Raw genomic sequence first — 18136 nt, 5'->3', positions numbered from 1 at the left:
CTCCAGCTGTGCTCCTTCCTGGCAGCAGTGTCCTGTGATGGGAAGGCAAGTTGCGTAACCCAGCAGACCAGAGTTTAAATTCCATTTGTACTGAGCTTTGTGAACACAAGCTGTCATGGTTGCCTGGTGCCTGCTGACCATGTGTGGGGGAGATTTTGCTGGTTCTCCTGGGGCATGACCCTCGGTGTCTTGGTCCTTAACTGGGTCATCCCCTGTTGTGTAGCACTCATATTCCTGTGGTGCAGCTTGCTGCTTGCTTGCTGTCTTGCCTTCTGCCCCGCGCCTCCATCAGAGATGCGATAGAGCAGATGGAGGTGAGTTGCGGGGTACGCTGTCAGTGGTATTCTGCCCACTATTGACTCATTGAAGCTGGCTTTGTCCCGTCTGTGCTCTAGGTGGTTAATTCATTGTGGGCTGTCTAGAAGGAAGTCCCCTCTGAATGAGAACTAGCAAGTGCTCAACCTGCCTAAGCTTTTAGGTGTGCTCTGAGAACTTTAAATGGGAACATTTCCAAGTTGCACACCGTGTACCTGCATGATGTCTGGCCCGTGGAGACTCCAGGATCAGTGGTTCCGCTCTCTTCCTGGCCTGGCATGGGTTTCTGGTGCAGCTCAGTGTGAGGGACCCAGAGGCAGGCCGTTATGTTGTCATGGTCATGTTGGTGTGGTTGGGCCTTGTGGGGGGGCCATAGGGCAGGGCAGGTGCTGCAGCAGCCCACCATGGGGCATTGGCTGGACTGCACACCCTCAGATCCTCAGGTGTTTGATGGAGAGCTGGTTCACAGGTACTGGACACCGAGCAGATAGAGACAGGGAATTTAGGAAGCAGCTGCCACCTGGGGGCTGTAGGGGCATGGAAGGTGTGGTGGTTAGAGCAGTGGATTGAAGCAGGGCCTTCAGGGCTGAGGGTCATGCTGGTTGAGAGACAGTGCAAAAAAAACACCCTCAGGAACAAAAGCTCCAGGCCCTCCCATTGGGAAAAGCTGGACACAAAATGTCCTAGCAGTGGAATGCCTGCCTGTCCAGTGTCATGGAAGAGGTGCGGGAGGTGAGAAGCTGAGGACCCCTTGCTAGCATGCAGTTCCCGTATTAGTTCTAGTAGTTCTGGAGTGGAGTCTTTAGGGTTTTTTATGTACAATATCATGTCATCTGCATATAGTGACAGTTTAACTTCTTCTTTACCAATCTGGATTCCTTGTATTTCTTTGTTTTGTCTAATTGCCGTGGCTAGGACCTCCAGTACTATGTTGAATAACAGTGGAGAGAGTGGGCATCCCTGTCTTGTTCCCGATCTCAGAGGAAAAGCTTTCAGCCTCTTGCTGTTCAGTATGATGTTGGCTGTGGGTTTATCATATATGGCCTTTATTATGTTGAAGTACTTGCCCTCTATACCCATTTTGTTGAGAGTTTTTATCATGAATGGATGTTGAATTTTGTTGAATGCTTTTTCAGCATCTATGGAGATGATCATGTGGTTTTTGTCTTTCTTTTGTTTATGTGGTAGATGATGTTAATAGATTTTCGAATGTTGTACCATCCTTGCATCCCTGGGATGAATCCCACTTGGTCATGGTGTATGACCCTTCTGATGTATTTTGGAATTCGGTTTGCTAATATTTTATTGAGTATTTTTGCATCTATATTCATTAGAGATATTGATCTGTAGTTTTCTTTTTTGGTGGGGTCTTTGCCTGGTTTTGGTATTAGGGTGATGTTGGCTTCATAGAATGAGTTTGGAAGTATTCCCTCCTCTTCTATTTTTTGGAAAACTTTAAGGAGAATGGGTATTATGTCTTCTCTGTATGTCTGATAAAATTCTGAGGTAAATCCATCTGGCCCGGGCGTTTTGTTCTTGGGTAGTTTTTTGGTTACTGATTCAATTTCGTTGCTGGTAATTGGTCTGTTTAGATTTTGGGTTTCTTCCTTGATCAGTCTTGGAAGGTTGTATTTTTCTAGGAAGTTGTCCATTTCCTCTAGGTTTTCCAGCTTGTTAGCATATAGGTTTTCATAGTATTCTCTAATAATTCTTTGTATTTCTGTGGTGTCTGTCGTGATTTTTCCTTTCTTGTTTCTGATTCTATTTATATGTGTAGATTCTCTTTTTCTCTTAATAAGTCTGACTAGAGGCTTATCTATTTTGTTTATTTTCTCAAAGAACCAGTTCTTGGTTTCATTGATTTTTTTTCTGTTGTTTTATTCTTCTCAATTTTATGTATTTCTTCTCTGATCTTTATTATGTCCCTCCTTCTGCTGACTTTAGACCTCATTTGTTCTTCTTTTTCCAATTTCAATAATTGTGATGTTAGACTATTCATTTGGGATTGTTCTTCCTTCTTTAAGTAGGCCTGGATTGCTATATACTTTCCTCTTAAGACTGCTTTCGCTGCGTCCCACAGAAGTTGGGGCTGTGTGTTGTTGTTGTCATTTGTTTCCATATATTGCTTGATCTCTATTTTAATTTGGTTGTTGATCCATTGATTATTTAGCAGCATGTTGTTAAGCCTCCATGTGTTTGTGAGCCTTTTTGCTTTCTTTGTACAATTTTTTCTAGTTTTAAACCTTTGTGGTTTGAAAAGTTAGTTGTTAGGATTTCAGTCTTTTTGAATTTACTGAGGCTCTTTTTGTGGCCTCGTATGTGGTCTATTCTGGAGAATGTTCCATGTGCACTTGAGAAGAATGTGTGTCCTGTTGATTTTGGGTATAGAGTTCTGTAGATGTCTTTTAGGTCCATCTGTTCTAGTGTGTTGTTCAGTGCCTCTGTGTCCTTACTTATTTTCTGTCTGGTGGATCTATCCTTTGGAATGAGTAGTGTGTTGAAGTCTCCCAAAATGAATGCACTGCATTCTGTTTCCTCCTTTAATTCTGTTAGTATTAGTTTCACATATGCTGATGTTCCTATATTGGGTGCATATATATTTATAATGGTTATATCTCTTGTTGGACTGACCCCTTTATCATTATGTATTGTCCTTCTTTATCTCTTGTTACTTTCTTTATTTTGAAGTCTATTTTGTCTGATACAAGTACTGCAACACCTGCTTTTTTCTCCCTGTTGTTTGCATGAAATATCTTTTTCCATCCCTAGTGTTTTAGTCTGTGCATGTCTTTGAGGTGAGTCTCTTATAAGCAGCATATAGATGGGTCTTGCTTTTTTATCTATTCTATTACTCTGTGTCTTTTGATTGGTGCATTCAGTCCATTTACATTAGGGTGATTATTGAATGATATGTACTTATTGCCATTGTGGGCTTTAAGTTTGTGGTTACCAAAGGTTCAAGGTTACCTTCTTTACTATCTTACTGTCTAATTTAACTCGCTTATTGAGCTATTATAAACACTGTCTGATGATTCTTTTCTTCTCTCCCTTCTTATACCTCCTCCTCCATTCTTCATATGTTGGGTGTTTTGTTCTGTGCTCTTTTGTGTTTCCTTTGACTGCTTTTGTGGGTAGTTGATTTTGTTTTTTGCCTTTAGTTAATATTAGGTTGGGCTGCTTTCTTTGTTGTGATTTTATTTTCTCTGGTGACATCTGTTTAGCCTTAGGGGTGCTCCCACCTAGAGCAGTCCCTCTAAAATATCCTGTAGAGGTGATTTGTGGGAAGCAAATTCCCTCAAGTTTTGCTTGTCTGGGAACAACAACTTTTGCTTGTTTAATCCCTCCTTCCTATATAAATGATAATCGTTCTGGATACAGTATTCTTAGTTCAAGGCCCTTCTGTTTCATTGCATTAAATATATCATGCCATTCTCTTCTGGCCTGTAAGGTTTCTGTTGAGGAGTCTGATGGGTTTTCCTTTGTAGGTGACCTTTTTTCTCTCTCTGGCTGCCTATAATACTCTGTCCTTGTCCTTGATCTTTGCCATTTTAATTATTATGTGTATTGGTATTGTCCTCCTTGGGTCCCTTCTGTTGGGAGTTCTGTGTGCTTCCGTGGTCTGAGCAACTATTTCCTCCCCCAGTTTGGGGAAGTTCTCAGCAATTATTTCTTCAAAGACACTTTCTATCCATTTTTCACTCTCTTCTTCTACTGGTACCCCTATAATGCAGATATTGTTCTGTTTGGATTGGCCACACAATTCTCTTAATATTCTTTCATTCCTGGAGATCCTTTTATCTCTCTCTGCCTCAGCTTCTCTGTGTTCCTGTTCTCTGATTTCTATTCCATTAATGGCCTCTTGCACCTCATCCAGTGTGCTCTTAAGTCCTTCCAGAGATCGTTTTATTTCTGTGTTCTCCCTCTGTACTTGCTCGTTTAGCTCTTGCATATTTCTCTGCAGATCCATCGGCCTGATTATGACCTGTATTTTGAATTCTTTTTTGGGGAGATTGGTTAGATCTATCTACCCAGGCCCTCTCTCAGGGGTTGTCTGGACTATTTTGGACTCGACTAAATTCTTCTGCCTTTTCATGGTGATAGAGGTAGGCATAGGCAGATAGCTCGTGTGTCAGCTGGGAGAACAAAGTTGTTCCATGCTTGCTGGTTGCCTTGCCTGTCTCCGCTGCCTGTGTCGGTTACCCGCACTCCTGGAGAAGCCTCCGGGTTAATCCCCTAAGCTGCTGTGGGCGGAGTCTCCATCAGAGTAGTGCAGAGACCTGTGGGGTGTGGCAGGCTCGCCATGTGCGCTCTCTTGTGAAAGCAGCCCCCTGCCAGGCAACTGTGTGCCGGCAGCGGCCTTTCGGTCTGGCCCAAGCGGCTGTGTGCCGGGCTGAGATTCTGGGCGGCTGCTGAGGGTGCGGCTGCTCCTGGGCTGTTCCTCTGCTGCCGCTGCAGGCTCCCACAGGCTGCTCCCAGGCCCCTCTGCCGCCCCTGGCGTGCTCAGGCTGCACTCAAACCCCTCTTTCACAGCCGCAGGTGCGCGCTGGCCACTCCTTTGCCCCTCTTGTGCCACCACCGCTTGCGTGCACGGGCCACTCCCAGGCCACTCGGTCACCGCTGCCTTGGACTCATGCAGGCCTCTCCCGGGCCCCTCTGCCGCCGCTGGCGTGCTCGGGCTGCACTCAAACCCCTCTTTCACCGCCGCAGGTGTGCGCTGGCCACTCCTTTGCCCCTCTTGTGCCACCACCGCTTGCATGCACGGGCCACTCCCAGGCCACTCGGTCACCTCTGCCTTGGACTCATGCAGGCCTCTCCCGGGCCCCTCTGGCGCCGCCGCCACTGGCGTGCCCGGGCCACTCCCAAACCCCTCTTTCGCCGCTGCCGCTGGCGCGCATGGGCTGCTTGGTTGCCACCGCCATGGCCTCATGCGGGCTACTCCCAGTCCCCTCTGGTGCTGCCACCGTGGGCTCGCGCCTTCTGCTCTGTCGCCACCACTGCTGGCTCACACGGGCTGGCCCTGGGCTGCTCAGCCGCTGCCTCCTCATGCCAGCCGGCCTCGGGCTGCTTGTCCACTGCCACCGTGGGCTCACGCGGGCCGCTCCTGGGCCCCTCTGGCACCGCTGCCCCTGTCACGTGCTGCCACTCTCCCACTACTGGGCCGGTGTGTCAGAGTCCACGCCAGATGGGGGAACAACTGGCAGGTTCCTTATCGCCGTGACGGGCTTAAGAGCTGCACTGCTGCCCAGGGGGTTAAGTCCCCTAGAGTTCCCTGGGATTCCCAGGTGCTAGACTGAGTGTGCCGGGATGACTTCGTCCAGCTGTGGGGTCCCTGTCCTTGTAAAACTTGCAAAAAGCACTTGCTTTTGTTTTGTCTCAGGGGCGCCAATTGTGGGGATCTGCTCGCAGGTTTTGCTTTTCCATTTTGGGTTCCGCCTGGCCACGGCTTGTATCTTACCCTCTTCGTGTGGTGCTGAGTTCTCGCAGATGTAGATGTAGCCTGGCTGTTGTACTGTATCCACTGGTGTCTCTTAGAAATAGTTGTTTTGTTTTTGTTTTAAAAAATATGTATGTTTTTGGGAGGAGATTTCAGCTGAACTACTCACTCTGCCATTTTGGCTCCCTCACCTCAGTTTCCTTTAGCTTTGTTAGGTGGTAAGAGAGTGGTACGCAGCACCCTAGTGCCCCTAGACCACATGTCACACTGCCACCCTTGGTACCTCAGCTCTCAAGGAAGTCCTCAGCCAGCCTCAGTGGCTGTGGACTTCAGGGAGCAGATGGCTGTCCCGGTCATGTCACCTGGTGGGAACTAAGACAGCCAAGCCACCAGGATTTAGACTTACAAGTACAGGCAGCACAGATGGTGCTCATGGGACATGGGACGCAGCCATGTGCTCGGGCTACATGAGCTGCTGTGACCCTGTCACAGCATCTGCTGCAGCTCCTGAGCTGGGACCACCCTTTGTAGGCACTGCTGGCCCCTTCACCTGGCAGTATGAGTGTCTCCATGGGCCCCTGCGTGGCACTGACAGGCCAGCAGTCAGCGGATGCTCTGCCTCCTCCAGAGTGGGCGAGGGCCAATGTCATCAGTGTACTGCCAAGTGGCTGGTGTCCCAGGCCAGGCTGGATACTGTTGGTAGTGGTAGGCAGGCAAACCTTGGCACAGGTTGCCTCCAAACACAGTGATGGGAAGATTCCCCTACACACTGGTTCTCAGGGTACTTTTGATGGGGTGTGATGCAGAGTGGATTGGTATGTGGCATTGCTGCTGTAATCTGGGTTAGGACCCCTCTGCAGGTCCTGGTGCTGAGGGGATCCCTGTGAGGTTGTCAGTGAGGGTTGAGAACTGCTGCTGCTCCACCATGGGCGCCATCCCCGTGGCCTGGTGCCCCATGTGCATTGGCTGTGACCACTTAGGCAGGTGTTTGGTCTTCACTAGGAACTGGTTGAAGGCACGAGCTGCTTCTGGAGTCGTTTCTGAAGGAGAGGGTGTGCTCTGCCCTGTCCCCCTCCTGGATGGGCTAGCGAGGGCTCCATGGAGCACCCCCGCTCAGCAGAGGTCTAAGGCTCTGACAACTTAAGCCATGGGTAAGCCTGCTTGTAGGTTTTCTGTAAAATAAAGGAACTAGTCAAGGTTATTTCTAGGCTCCTTTCCAGCTTATATAATACAGGGCCCCCAGGGAGTCTTTGCACCCAGCTGAAATGACACAGGGTAAATAAATTAAATTAGAATGAAATGTGAGTTATTAGGTCATGTGAGCCTGTCCAGGGCAGTGAAAGTGTGCTGGAATCTTCAGGGCCTGTCCTGAAGTCTTTGGCCAGTGTTTGTTGCTGTGACATGTAGTACGGCGCTGCTGCCAGTGGTCTCTGATTCTGAGCCATGGAAATTTAGCATGGAGCATGTGGCTGGCAGTCAGGTGTAGACCCTACTGTCTGCAGGGTCCGGGTGTGGTTCAGGGGTGAAGGGTGGGCGTTGATGGCAGTGTCTGGGTGGAGGGGAATGGGCGGGATGACCAGCTACTTGGGTTCTTCCCATTTGGTGGTGACCTTGATGCATCCTCATTGCCTCCTGTTCACAATGCTCCTTTGTAGTTCAGTATCAGATTTTGCACATCTTGCACTCCAACGGGACAGATGGCCACATACTCATATTGAAACAAGAGTTCTAAGTAACCACTAGGAAATCCTTCCAATAAATTTGTTTTACTTCCTTTAGAGAACTATCTGGACATCAGTTTTAGTGCTTTACTATACAACTTTTGTTCATTTTGCTTATACTTCTTGTGACTGGTGTTGTAGAGTCAGGAGGCTCCTATAAAAGATTACAAAGGAATAAAGGCTGAATATATGTGTTCACATGTGCTCTATGAAAAATGTTGCAGGTGCAAAAGAACTAACAGTCACACTTTCCTCTCTACTAGGAAGAATTCCTTTGGCTACCGTAAGAAAAGGGAGGACAAATTCACAGTGAGTACTTGAAGCCTGCATTGTTTTTGCAAGTTATTTAAGTTCAATTCCTACTAAGCAGACATGGTTATTAAATGCAAGCTTAGTTCTGAGGACACCTACCTCATCAAAACCAGCTGGCCTCCAGCACCTACACCCTAGTAAGGAGAGGTTGGCAGGGGTTCCGAGAGGGGTGGCGGGGTTTTTGCAGCATTTTGGCTCTGCCCTGTACTCACCTTGAGTTCAGCCAACTGCTCTGGTCTCTGCTGTGGGGAGGGAGCTTCCTGTCAGTACAAATTGCTGGGAAATGTTGGCCCTTTGAAGCGAGCAGCCTAGTGGGCAGGCCCACCATCCACTAAGCCTGTGTCCACCGTGTACAAGCCCCTCCCCTTCTGCTTCTGTAATCTTCAGCCAAGGCCTGGACACTTAGCATCTAATGACTGCCAGTTCGTTAGAGCAAGCCAAGTGGTTGCTTTTCCCCAAGCTCCATCACTGCCTCTCTCCTGAGATAGTATTGTGTTTGGATATTACTATGCTGAGTTTATTCTTCAAGTCAAGGAATCCAATAAGAATCCGTTGTCAAATGCCATATTTTTACATAGTGATGTTAAAATATAAAGTGTTTCCATAAGTTAATTTTCAGATAAGCGTCCCCTTTTTTTGTTAAACCATTAATGGATATCTCTGTAAAATTTCTTATGTAAGTTGTAGAGTTGAGAGAATAACATTGTTTTATCTTCTGTCTCCTCTATGATCCAGTTTACAGACATTCTGTGATGACATGAAACTTGTCTGGAGATGAGTATCGTTAATGTGTAGACTCAGGCTCCTTGAGTTTTGACCAGGGGTGGGGTTTTTTGCAGCATCTCCCTATCTGCTCTCAGCTGCACACCTGCATCCTTTCGGGGGGCCAAACAACAGAGGGTATGGTGGGCATAGAGAAGGAAGGGTGTGCAGGCCGTGGCCGGCAGCAGCCTTGAGGGCTAAGCCTTACAGCTCTGGTCTCAGTGCTCAAAGCTGCCTAACAAGTGGCCTTCGATTACATGACCAAACATTGGTGTGGCTGGATTATCTGTCTGTTGCTTTTACAGATGGGGAGATTACAAGATTGGAGACCTGGCTATCTGCCTCTATCTTTTTTGGTGTTTCTCAGTACCATGCTGACTGCTACACTGTGTACTTTGCTGGTCTTGTTTTCTTTCAGAGGAGCCAAACTCAGTCTCCAACACCACCAAAGCCTCCGTCCCCAAGCTTCGAATTAGGGTTGTCCAGCTTTCCTCCATTGCCTGGGGCAGCAGGCCATCTGAAGACAGAGGACTTGTTTGAAAACAGGCTGTCTAGTTTGCTAATAGGAACATCGAAAGAAAGGGTAAGATGCTTACTATCAGCCTGGTGCTTGCTGACATTTATGGAGCACAGACCCTGTGCCAGGCACCTTGCTGGACTCTTTACCATGCAGTGCTTAGGGTTGCCAGAAAGCAAGGGACTTGCCGAGGCCACACAGATTTTGAGTAGTAGGGCCAGAGTTGATCCCAGGACTGGACCCTCATAATTCCCTTGCTGCCAGGGTCAGAGGTAGAAGCCTGTGGGGGGGTATGCTGTGTAGACACTTCTCACACCCAGAAATGCAGATTATTGCATTATTGTTGTTATTGAGGACCTGCCCCTACTTTACAAATCAGCAGAATATAACAGAGAAATCTAAATGATAATTTTCAGTAATCTGCATTAGTAACAGGAAGCCAGGAAGAACTTTGCCATAACCTTTAGCTTTGGTGAACTTGTAGACTGATAAAGGAATTGCTCTCATTCCAGCCATGATGACAGTCCCAAGAACCAGCTGGGCTGCAGAGTCAGAGTGCAGCGTCCAGTGTGCCTTCTGGCTTCTGCTGTAGGGAACGAGTTGAGGGGGTTTGTCCTGCTGCTGGCACTGGTGTTTTCGGCTTGTGAGCTCTTCGCCTGTGCAGAGGAGCCCCTGGCACAGGTCCCTGTGCGAGTACTCAGCCTTGTGGAACTTCCTAATGGAAGCCCATCCCTGCCAGCCTACTACCCTCCAATGTAAGGAGTCAGAAAGCCCTGGCCTCTGGATGGGGGTTGGCACCACCTTGCAGCCACGTCCCAACCGTGTACACCTGCAGACCACCTTGAAGTTCCTCAGTCACCAGGCCAGGTTGACAGTGTGATTGCTGAAGCCCAGTGTGTTCAGTCCTCTCATATGGGTACTGGTTACTGCTCTGGTTTTAACCTTCGAAGTTAAGTGAATTCCAAGAGTGCATTTTATATTAACCATCACATTAAATTTGGCATGTCTTGTTGTGCATTAATATTTAGTATTTAAACTTCCAAACAATAATTTCTAGACTACAAATGCCCTGTAGAATGATGTTGGGGAATCAAGGCAGATCAAAGATCATGACTTATGTTCAAACGAACCTACCTCTCAGTGGTGAGCAGAGGAGCAGACGAGGCTGGCCTCTATCCTGCTTTGAGAACAGCAGCTGCTGTTTCTTACATTTGAATTTGTTTTTGAAGAAAGAATTGAAATTTTTGAAAAGTCTGAATGAACCTGGTTCTTCGAGGAGCTGTTGGGTCACCTTGACACTCGCGTTTGGGATCTAGCAGGAGGGGGCTTAGCAGCTACAGGGGCCTCAGGTGTGAGCTCTCTTGGGGCTGCTTGAACTGCATTCCGCGTAGCCTGGATTGAATGAGCTTTCACAAAAGGAGGCATTTTCCGCTCAGCTTGAGGACAGAATTACAGGCTCTGTTTCTTGGGGAGGGCTGCATGCCTCAGGTCCCTCTCAGGCCAACCGGGATGGTGCCATTCCCCATCTTGCTCCATTAAGAAGTTCTTGGTTTAATTCACTTTAGGAACCTTTTCTCTGATTTGAAAAGTAAATCTTTTAGAAAATGTCTCTTTACACTTAACCTCATTACTTACTAATCACTCAAGGTGAGGATGACCACGTGTGAGCTGTCCCCATGGAGGTGGGGCTCTGGCGGGAGTGGGTGTGCTACTCAGTCCCTGCCCTGACAACCGGCAAGCTAACTCCAGTGCCCCCGCCTGTGAAACTGGGAGAGTTGGCTCTGCTTCCCGGGCCCATTTGTGGATTCAGGGTACCACAGCCAGCACTGGCCACAACCACCAGGCACTCACATGTGTATCAGCAGGAGGTGCTGGTCTTTGGTTCTGGGTATGAGAATGAGCTGCCCTGAAGTGCACTGGAACTCCCCACTTATAGATGTGGGAGCACTCGCTGTGTGCCAGCCTGCTAAGTGCTGGGGTGTCCCACATGAATAAGATGCTTCTGATATCTGTTCACCTGAGGAAACAAGCTCACAGATGACTCTAGTGGAAGCCCAGAAGAAGGCCTGGGGCAGGGGTGGCCAAACGGGAACGGAAAGGGGACCCTCAGGGAAAGACTGCTCTGTTCCCTGTGGAGCAGGCAGGACACACCATGTCCGTGGGGGTGGGAGGCTGGTGCCTTTGTTGGCATCTTTAAGATGATAGGACCCACTTACAAGCTGCCACTCCCATGGTTTCAGAGCCTGACCATGGACACAAGCTCTAACACCGGTCCTATAGCAACCTCCAGAGAGCCCGTGGCGCCGGCCCCCTGTGCCTTGGCAGCAGCCCGTGCACGGCCCCCATCCCCAGCCTGCCTGCCCGAGTAAGTACTACGTGCTACCATGTGTCCCCATCAACCTGTGCAGCTACTGTCGTGTGGCAGACTCAAATGGGAGTGCTTTTTACAGGGATCACAAGGTGGTGGAGAAGCAGAGGGAGACCCTCGGTGTGGACAGGCTTCCTTCCACCCTGGCTGCCACGGCGAGTAAATCGGTGCAGGTGAACGGCGTTGCCACGGTATGTGCCCGCCACCCCCTGCTTCCTGCAGAGGCAGCGCTGGTACCTCAGGGCAGGACAGCCCCTCCCCTCTGTCATCTCATTTTCAGTAAAATCTGCCCATTAGGTTTGTTCCATGTGCCTGTGCTTTCTGTGGGATACCTTGGTGTCAGCTGCTCCCTTCCACCGACCTCTCAGGTTATTTCTTGCCACATAGCCACAGGGCCAAATTTCAGTGTTGTGTGAATGAGGCTGCCTCACCAGGGGCATTAAGATCCCAGTGTTCTCAGGGATTTGTGACCGTCAGAGCTGCACTGTGCCCCGACCGCCAGGGCCCACCGCCTGCTCCCAGGGACCTCCATTCCACAGACCTGCCAGGGCGAGCCAGCCTGTTTTATTTTGATTTGTGTTGTCCTCAGTTTGATTTTGGCTGAGCTTTTGTCAACTAGATTTGGACGAGAAGCCCTTACTATCATCCCCTGTTGAGTCTTTAAAATAATTTTTAGGTCTAAGTTATTTTTAAGTTAAATGGTTCATGGAGGTGAAATGGTTTTAAATGTTCTCTTTTCTTCTGTCATTTAGCCTTTATGCTACTACTTACCTAAAACCCTGTTAGCTTTTTTTTTTTTTTTTTTTTTTTTTTTTTAGTTTTTGACTCTCTTCACCTTTCCTGAACCCACTCCTTCAGCCCTCTAGTTTGCAATGTGCACAGAGACCCTGGAGAACGGTTTCTGAAGGTCATTTGTCCACGACAAGTTGGGCAGCCACTGTGTGTAGTGTGGGGGTGCAGCCCAGGGCCGAGGGTCCTGTCAGCACTTGTTCCTCAGTAGTTCATCTGTTCACAGTATGTTCTAGAGCATTTTGGAGGGAAAGCTGTGCTGCGAAGGGAGCACCAGTGTTGAAATTCATGAACTTCGTAAAAGTAATACTTTTGAACTTGGTGGTTTGGTTGCATTTGCAAACTTTGCTTTTGTCTGAAGTAAACTTTGTTTTTACATGTCGCTGGAGACCCATTTGACGCATATAATCCCGGAGTTTGTCTATTTCCCAGGAATTGCGAAAGCCCAGCTATGCGGAGATTTGTCAGAGGACAAGTAGAGAGCCCCCATCTGCCCTTTTGCAACCCCAGAAAGAGCAAAAGCCAAATCCTGTCGGTTGTGGAAAGGAAGAAAAGAAGCTCACCGAGAGAGAGCCCCCCACCACCAAGTCCAACCCAGGACCACCTAGAGACCAGAGAAGGCTGCCGGGCCGCCGGCCCTCCCCCCCGGCGACAGGGAGGCGCCCCCACAGAGAACAGAGCACCCCTCCACAGTCCCCTCAGTGAGCGCTGAGGTCGGGGAGGCCTGAGGAGCTGAGGTCACCACAACTAAGCACTGTCCCACTCGGTACCGGGAATGAGCCGCTGGTTAGGAGCTTGCAGTGTAGCCCAGGCCCATGAGATGTCTGCAAGTTATTTTTCTTCTGTGAGTTGGATTTTCCCCCTCTTGAAAAAAATCTATTTTTCAGGATTTAATTAATATAAACCTTATTTTAGGTTGGTGCTTAACGGGAGGTGATGCATAAGTCTGATTTTTTTCAGGATAGAAAATGCATTTATCCTAACAAATTGATATTTTTATTAAGCCTCCACATGGCTATGAATGCAAGCTATATATAGTGAGTTTTTCTGAATTATGCGGAACTATGCTACTTCATTTTTTTGAATGACTGGTTAGCAAGTGTGTATATGAGTTGTCCAGATGGCGGCGTAGCTGAGGACAGCCAGACAAGGGCACAAAGCACACGCCAGCATTGCCTGGAGAAAGGTAGGGTCTGCTTGCGTCACACGCTGGCACGGGACTTGACTTTTTCAGAATCTTAAGTGATGCTGGCATTTTTTTTCTCTAAAAAACTATAGCCCATTTTTGATCTACTGGGCAAAGTTGACCCGAGAAAACCTTGAAACCTTGAGTTTTGATGGGCTGTAAGCAAGCAACCAGCTTCTCACTCCAGTCTCAAGTGGTTGTTATGTAAGGTAGATTCAGAGCACATTGTGAATAGAACCTACATGAAAAAACAAAACTGTATTGCTCACTGACCTGTCAACTCGACCCTGTACCCTGATGTGGTCTTAACCTGCAAGCTATGGGGAGGGTGTGGGAGCCTGCCGTGGCTCCGGGGGTTCCCCCACGTTCGCAGCTCCTGCCTACGCCTGTGCATCGGCACTCAATGGAGACGTTGCTGAATCGTGAGCGAAGGGCGCCTGGTGCCGTTGGTGGTAGATGGAAGTCCCCGCTGTCCCGAACGCCAGGACCAGGGTCTTGCTGATGCCCTATGCAGGTGCCGTGCTGCATGCACACACAGAAGCTAGCCGTTTATGATAAAGCTGCACATAAATTATTTTGTTTTAAAAGGCCTAAATTTCTTTAAGTATTGTAAGCAGCATACATTAAAATATTTCCCACTAAATGTAACCATACAGTTTATTCCACACAATGTTATTTAACAAGACTGAGGGTTTTTAAAAAAAATTATTTCCATCCAATATTAAAAGACTTGAATTTTATTTAAACTTGAAAATGACTTTGCCTTAACTTTTGTATGAGACAGCTTAGAGTTCATGGAGACCGGCCCTGGGTTGGCGTGGCTGGATTACAGAGCTACTCAGTCAGGTGGGGGCTGCTGTCGCTGGTCTTACTGAGTTGGCTTATGTACTGTGAGAGCTAACAGTCATGTTGTAATATACCAAGGAGATCCTCAACAGTTGATCTTTTTTCAGATTGTTGAAAAACCCTGTAAATGCAAATAGTTGATACTGTATCACATGTGCACTTGGGAGTGTGTGCTTTGCTTGTACAGTTGTAAATAATCAGAACATATTAAACAGGTACCCTAAAGAGAAAATCTGATAAAAATTGTTACTATATTATAAATGTTGCTATGGAGCTGGATGTAGATAAACTAAATGTTGTGGTTTGAATATTATTTTAGTTTGTTGGGGTCTTTCTTTTTCCTTTATACTGGGGTTGAACTGATTCTGCCTCTTTGCTGCTGCAGAAGGGAAGTGGGGTCTTACTAAAGCCTTTTCATGCTCTTCTTAAAAGTACGTAAATATGTACTGATCACAGCTAATGTGAAAGTGCAGAAAGAGAGAGAAACTGGAGAGCCTTAAGATGAAAGTGAAGAATAATGACTTAGAATCACATAGCTAGGTGTGGCTTACCTGCCAGAGGGACACAAGCCCTGGTGTATTTGACTATTGCTTATCCTGCAGAAAAGCTGTCATGATTTAAATACCTGAAAATACATACAGCCCTAATATTTGCAAATTCCTGGTGAAAGAACATGGGAATTTCTTAGCAGTTGTCAGATTGCTGATTAAAGATAACAGAAATAATTGACCTCTTACACCCAAACTAATGAGTACTGTACAAGAATTGGGAAGGCCAGCTCTGAGCCCCAGGGTTCCTTAAGATTGCAGTCCTTGCTCGTGGAGGGAGCCGGGGTTGTCAGCCATCATTACCCTGTGCATTGGACACTGGTTTTTAAGGACAGACCCTCTTTCCCTGGAGGTGGGTATGTGTTAGGGCCAGCTGAGGCTGGCTGGCTGCTGTCCACTGGGGGAGATTGCAGGGTTCGGCAGCTGCAGGCGGGTTGGAGTGGTTACTCAGGATAGCAGACTGCAGCCAGGCGGTGTGGTGGGTAGTGACACAAGGTGGCGTGTTGGCTGCGAGCACGCTGCATGTTCTTGCAGATTCTGCTGCCTTTGTATGAGCTTCCTGTGCCACATTTACTCTGCCTGCAACCAGAGTCTGAATCTTCATCAAGGGCTGAATTTTCACTCTGATGTGATTTTCATAGCATTTTTAATTAAGCAAAGGCAATATGCCAATTAGCTATGTAATGTCCAAGAAAACCCAGTCTTTCTGATACTACTGTGAGGTTTTACACTCACAGAAAAGAATGGGAGCTGACACACAGGCAGCTGGGATGAGGCACATGCAGCCAGCAGTAGGAGGTTTTCATCCATTTTTAGAAACTTAATGCTTTTCCTTTCCCCAGCAGTATCTCAAGGTCTAGAATCAGGTACAGCAATCACCAAACTTACAGGCTTGGGTGACTATTCTTCCCATTTGGAAATGTAAGAATGAGAATCTGGCCCCACTTCATCAGAATTTCAAGTAGAGTAGTTGCTTTTTAGGAGTTTGCGTCATAATGTTTCTGATCAGGCCCTCCTGTAATCACATCGCCGGTTGTCACAAGCGGGTGGCAGAAAACGCTTCATGTTGCTGTAAAGTCAGGATCACTGCAGTTCACGTGTAAGAGCTGGCTCAGTTTCTCACGAGGGCAGCAGGTGAGGAGGTGGCATCTGCCGTCAGCGGGCTGGGCCCGGGCTGGAGGCTTTGCAGCCTGTTCACAGAGAGCAACAATCAGGCACCCAGAGAGCCAGCAGCTGCCAATTCGCAGAATGGAGTGTAACTCGGAAGCTTTCTTGAGGGCTTTATTTTTGTTCTGCTCCTTTTCATTAAGACTGGAATCAAGCTTATGTGTAAACTATTGGTAATTTAAGTTTCCTTTTGTGTCATTCAGTGTAAAACTGTCTAATTTGAAAAAAATGTAGGTTATGAAAAATAAAAACTTAGGCACTGTTCAATTTTTCTTTTGCTTTTTTTAAATTAAAATTTTCTTCAAGAATATATCTTTTTAAAGAATTATTTTTGTCTGTTTCCATCAGTGTCATGAGAGTGAAATACAGGTTGCTTTCAACCTGTGTGGATGACAGAGGCTTACCCCATACACGTGCAAGTTGTCCCTGGAGGCTCTGTGGTTTAGGACATCCCAGGTGAGGTTCAAGTCAAATATTCATGAGGAAATAGCTTCATTAAGTCCAGTGTTTGCCAAAAATACATGCCCTGTGTTGGGTCTTTTGTTCCTGTGTGAAATGGCCACTTAGGAGATGTCACCAAAAGCCCTTGGCAGTGACATTAGGGCCTCGTGGTCTTTGGATCACAAGTGAACCTCAAAAGCAAAGTGGCAACTCATCCTTAAAGGCCAGTGATGCCAGTGTGACACAGGCTGAGGTGGGTGATGGGGACCTGAGAGGTGGACAGGGTCTCCTCCCTGGAAACTGAGGGGTTGTCCCCTTCTCCCGTGTGTCTACAGGGCTCTTTCCCTGTTGACCTAGTATTTGCCTTTGGCTGCTTACCTTTGCTGTGTATTAGATACTTTCTGCCCACCTCCATACCAGCTATATTTATTCAGAGTATCTTCTGACTCACAGTTTTTAATTATTGCATCATAAATTTTGTAAGTTCTTCCCCCTCATGGTGTGAGTGTATCAGTCTTGCATGCCAGTCTGTCCCTATGCTGGGGTCATAAGTAGATCTTGCATGCTAACATGCATGCATGTCTCCAATCTGGTGGGGTGACTGATTTGGTTTGCATTTATGGTCTGAGGCAAGAACCCAATTTGCTTTTTGCCAGGTGGGAAATTGGTTTTCCCAAATCACTACTAATTATGAGTAGGTCACTATCTGTCCACTGAAATGGCATGCTGCTCCTGTGACCTGCAGAGTCTCTCCTGTGCACATGTCTTGTCCTGGCTGTGTTCCACACTGCAGGTGTTTTCCTGCTGCTCTAGTCCAGTTTTATCAGCCCATCATCCTGCTTCCCTAAGAGTTGTCTTCACAGAACTCACCAGGATGGTAATGAAACATGTTCCACAGGAGTTAGGCATGAATTCGGCATGCCTGGTGGACATTGCACCCCATTCTCAGTGCACCGTCTGTGACACTGAGGTTGCCCATTAGGCCTTGTCAAGTTGATGACGTCCTGCTGAGGGGTATTCTTCATGCACAGCACTGGCCCAGGAAATCTAAGAAATGGGTCTGTGTGTTGCTTTGTTATTTCCACCTTAAAGCCTCGAGAATACTCGGCAGCTTAAAATGACAGTCACACGTGGGAACTGGCTGACGTGGGCTCAGCTCACAGATCCTGACTGCCATGCATCTCCTTTGGGCAGGTGGCCAGCCACAGTGGTTTTTCCATGGCTGTGGGAGGGGTGCAAGAGCTGAATCCCAAGTGTTTAAATCTCCCTCCACCCTGGGAACTGAAATGGCTGTGTTCCAGTCCTTGGTATGCCTGCCTCTTTTACTAGTGTTAAGATCCCATTTGTCTAGATCATTGGGTGACCCTGGCAGTTGAGCACCCACCACCAGCAGATGGTCCCAGGAAGACAGTGACCACGCACTGACCCCCTCCCACTCTGACCTTTTCCAGTGATTTCATGAAACTAGATAAGCTGCTACCTGGCTCTCTGCCCCATGCTTTGGCAGAAAGGATGCATTCCAGTTCTTGGGACACATTCGAGGTCAGCACTTTACTGTGGGCCCCAAGATTCAAGGTTGGAGTGTGCAGGCACACTGGTGCAGAGGTGACAGACTGAGGAGGCCTCTGGCATCCCCAGCAGCTTCTATGTCCTGTGTCTTGGGACAGGAGCTCACAACTGCTACCCAGGCCTGGAAACAATGGCCAGGCAGAGTGTGGTGCAGCCACAGT

At 47.7% G+C, this 18136-nt stretch overlaps 1 protein-coding gene across 3 annotated transcripts in view; it reads left to right on the top strand.

The window, feature by feature from the left end:
- LARP4B (La ribonucleoprotein 4B) overlaps positions 1 to 16232 on the top strand; it is a 141642-nt gene extending 125410 nt beyond the window's left edge. For 2 of the 3 annotated variants that reach the window (XM_057498103.1, XM_057498101.1), the window contains 5 exons: positions 7734 to 7779; positions 8963 to 9127; positions 11302 to 11426; positions 11512 to 11620; positions 12651 to 16232. In XM_057498103.1, the coding sequence (XP_057354086.1) occupies positions 7734 to 7779; positions 8963 to 9127; positions 11302 to 11426; positions 11512 to 11620; positions 12651 to 12923 (718 nt within the window). In that variant the 3' untranslated portion in view covers positions 12924 to 16232. The remainder of the gene's footprint in view (positions 1 to 7733; positions 7780 to 8962; positions 9128 to 11301; positions 11427 to 11511; positions 11621 to 12650) is intronic. The other variant, XM_057498102.1, reaches the window with a different exon arrangement.
- The last annotated feature ends 1904 nt before the right edge of the window (positions 16233 to 18136 follow it).

The sequence above is a fragment of the Manis pentadactyla genome, chromosome 3 (genome assembly GCF_030020395.1).
Source record: "Manis pentadactyla isolate mManPen7 chromosome 3, mManPen7.hap1, whole genome shotgun sequence".
Lineage (NCBI taxonomy): Eukaryota > Metazoa > Chordata > Mammalia > Pholidota > Manidae > Manis > Manis pentadactyla.
Note: the sequence above shows the minus strand (reverse complement) of the source record. Positions and strands in the feature narration are given on the sequence as shown.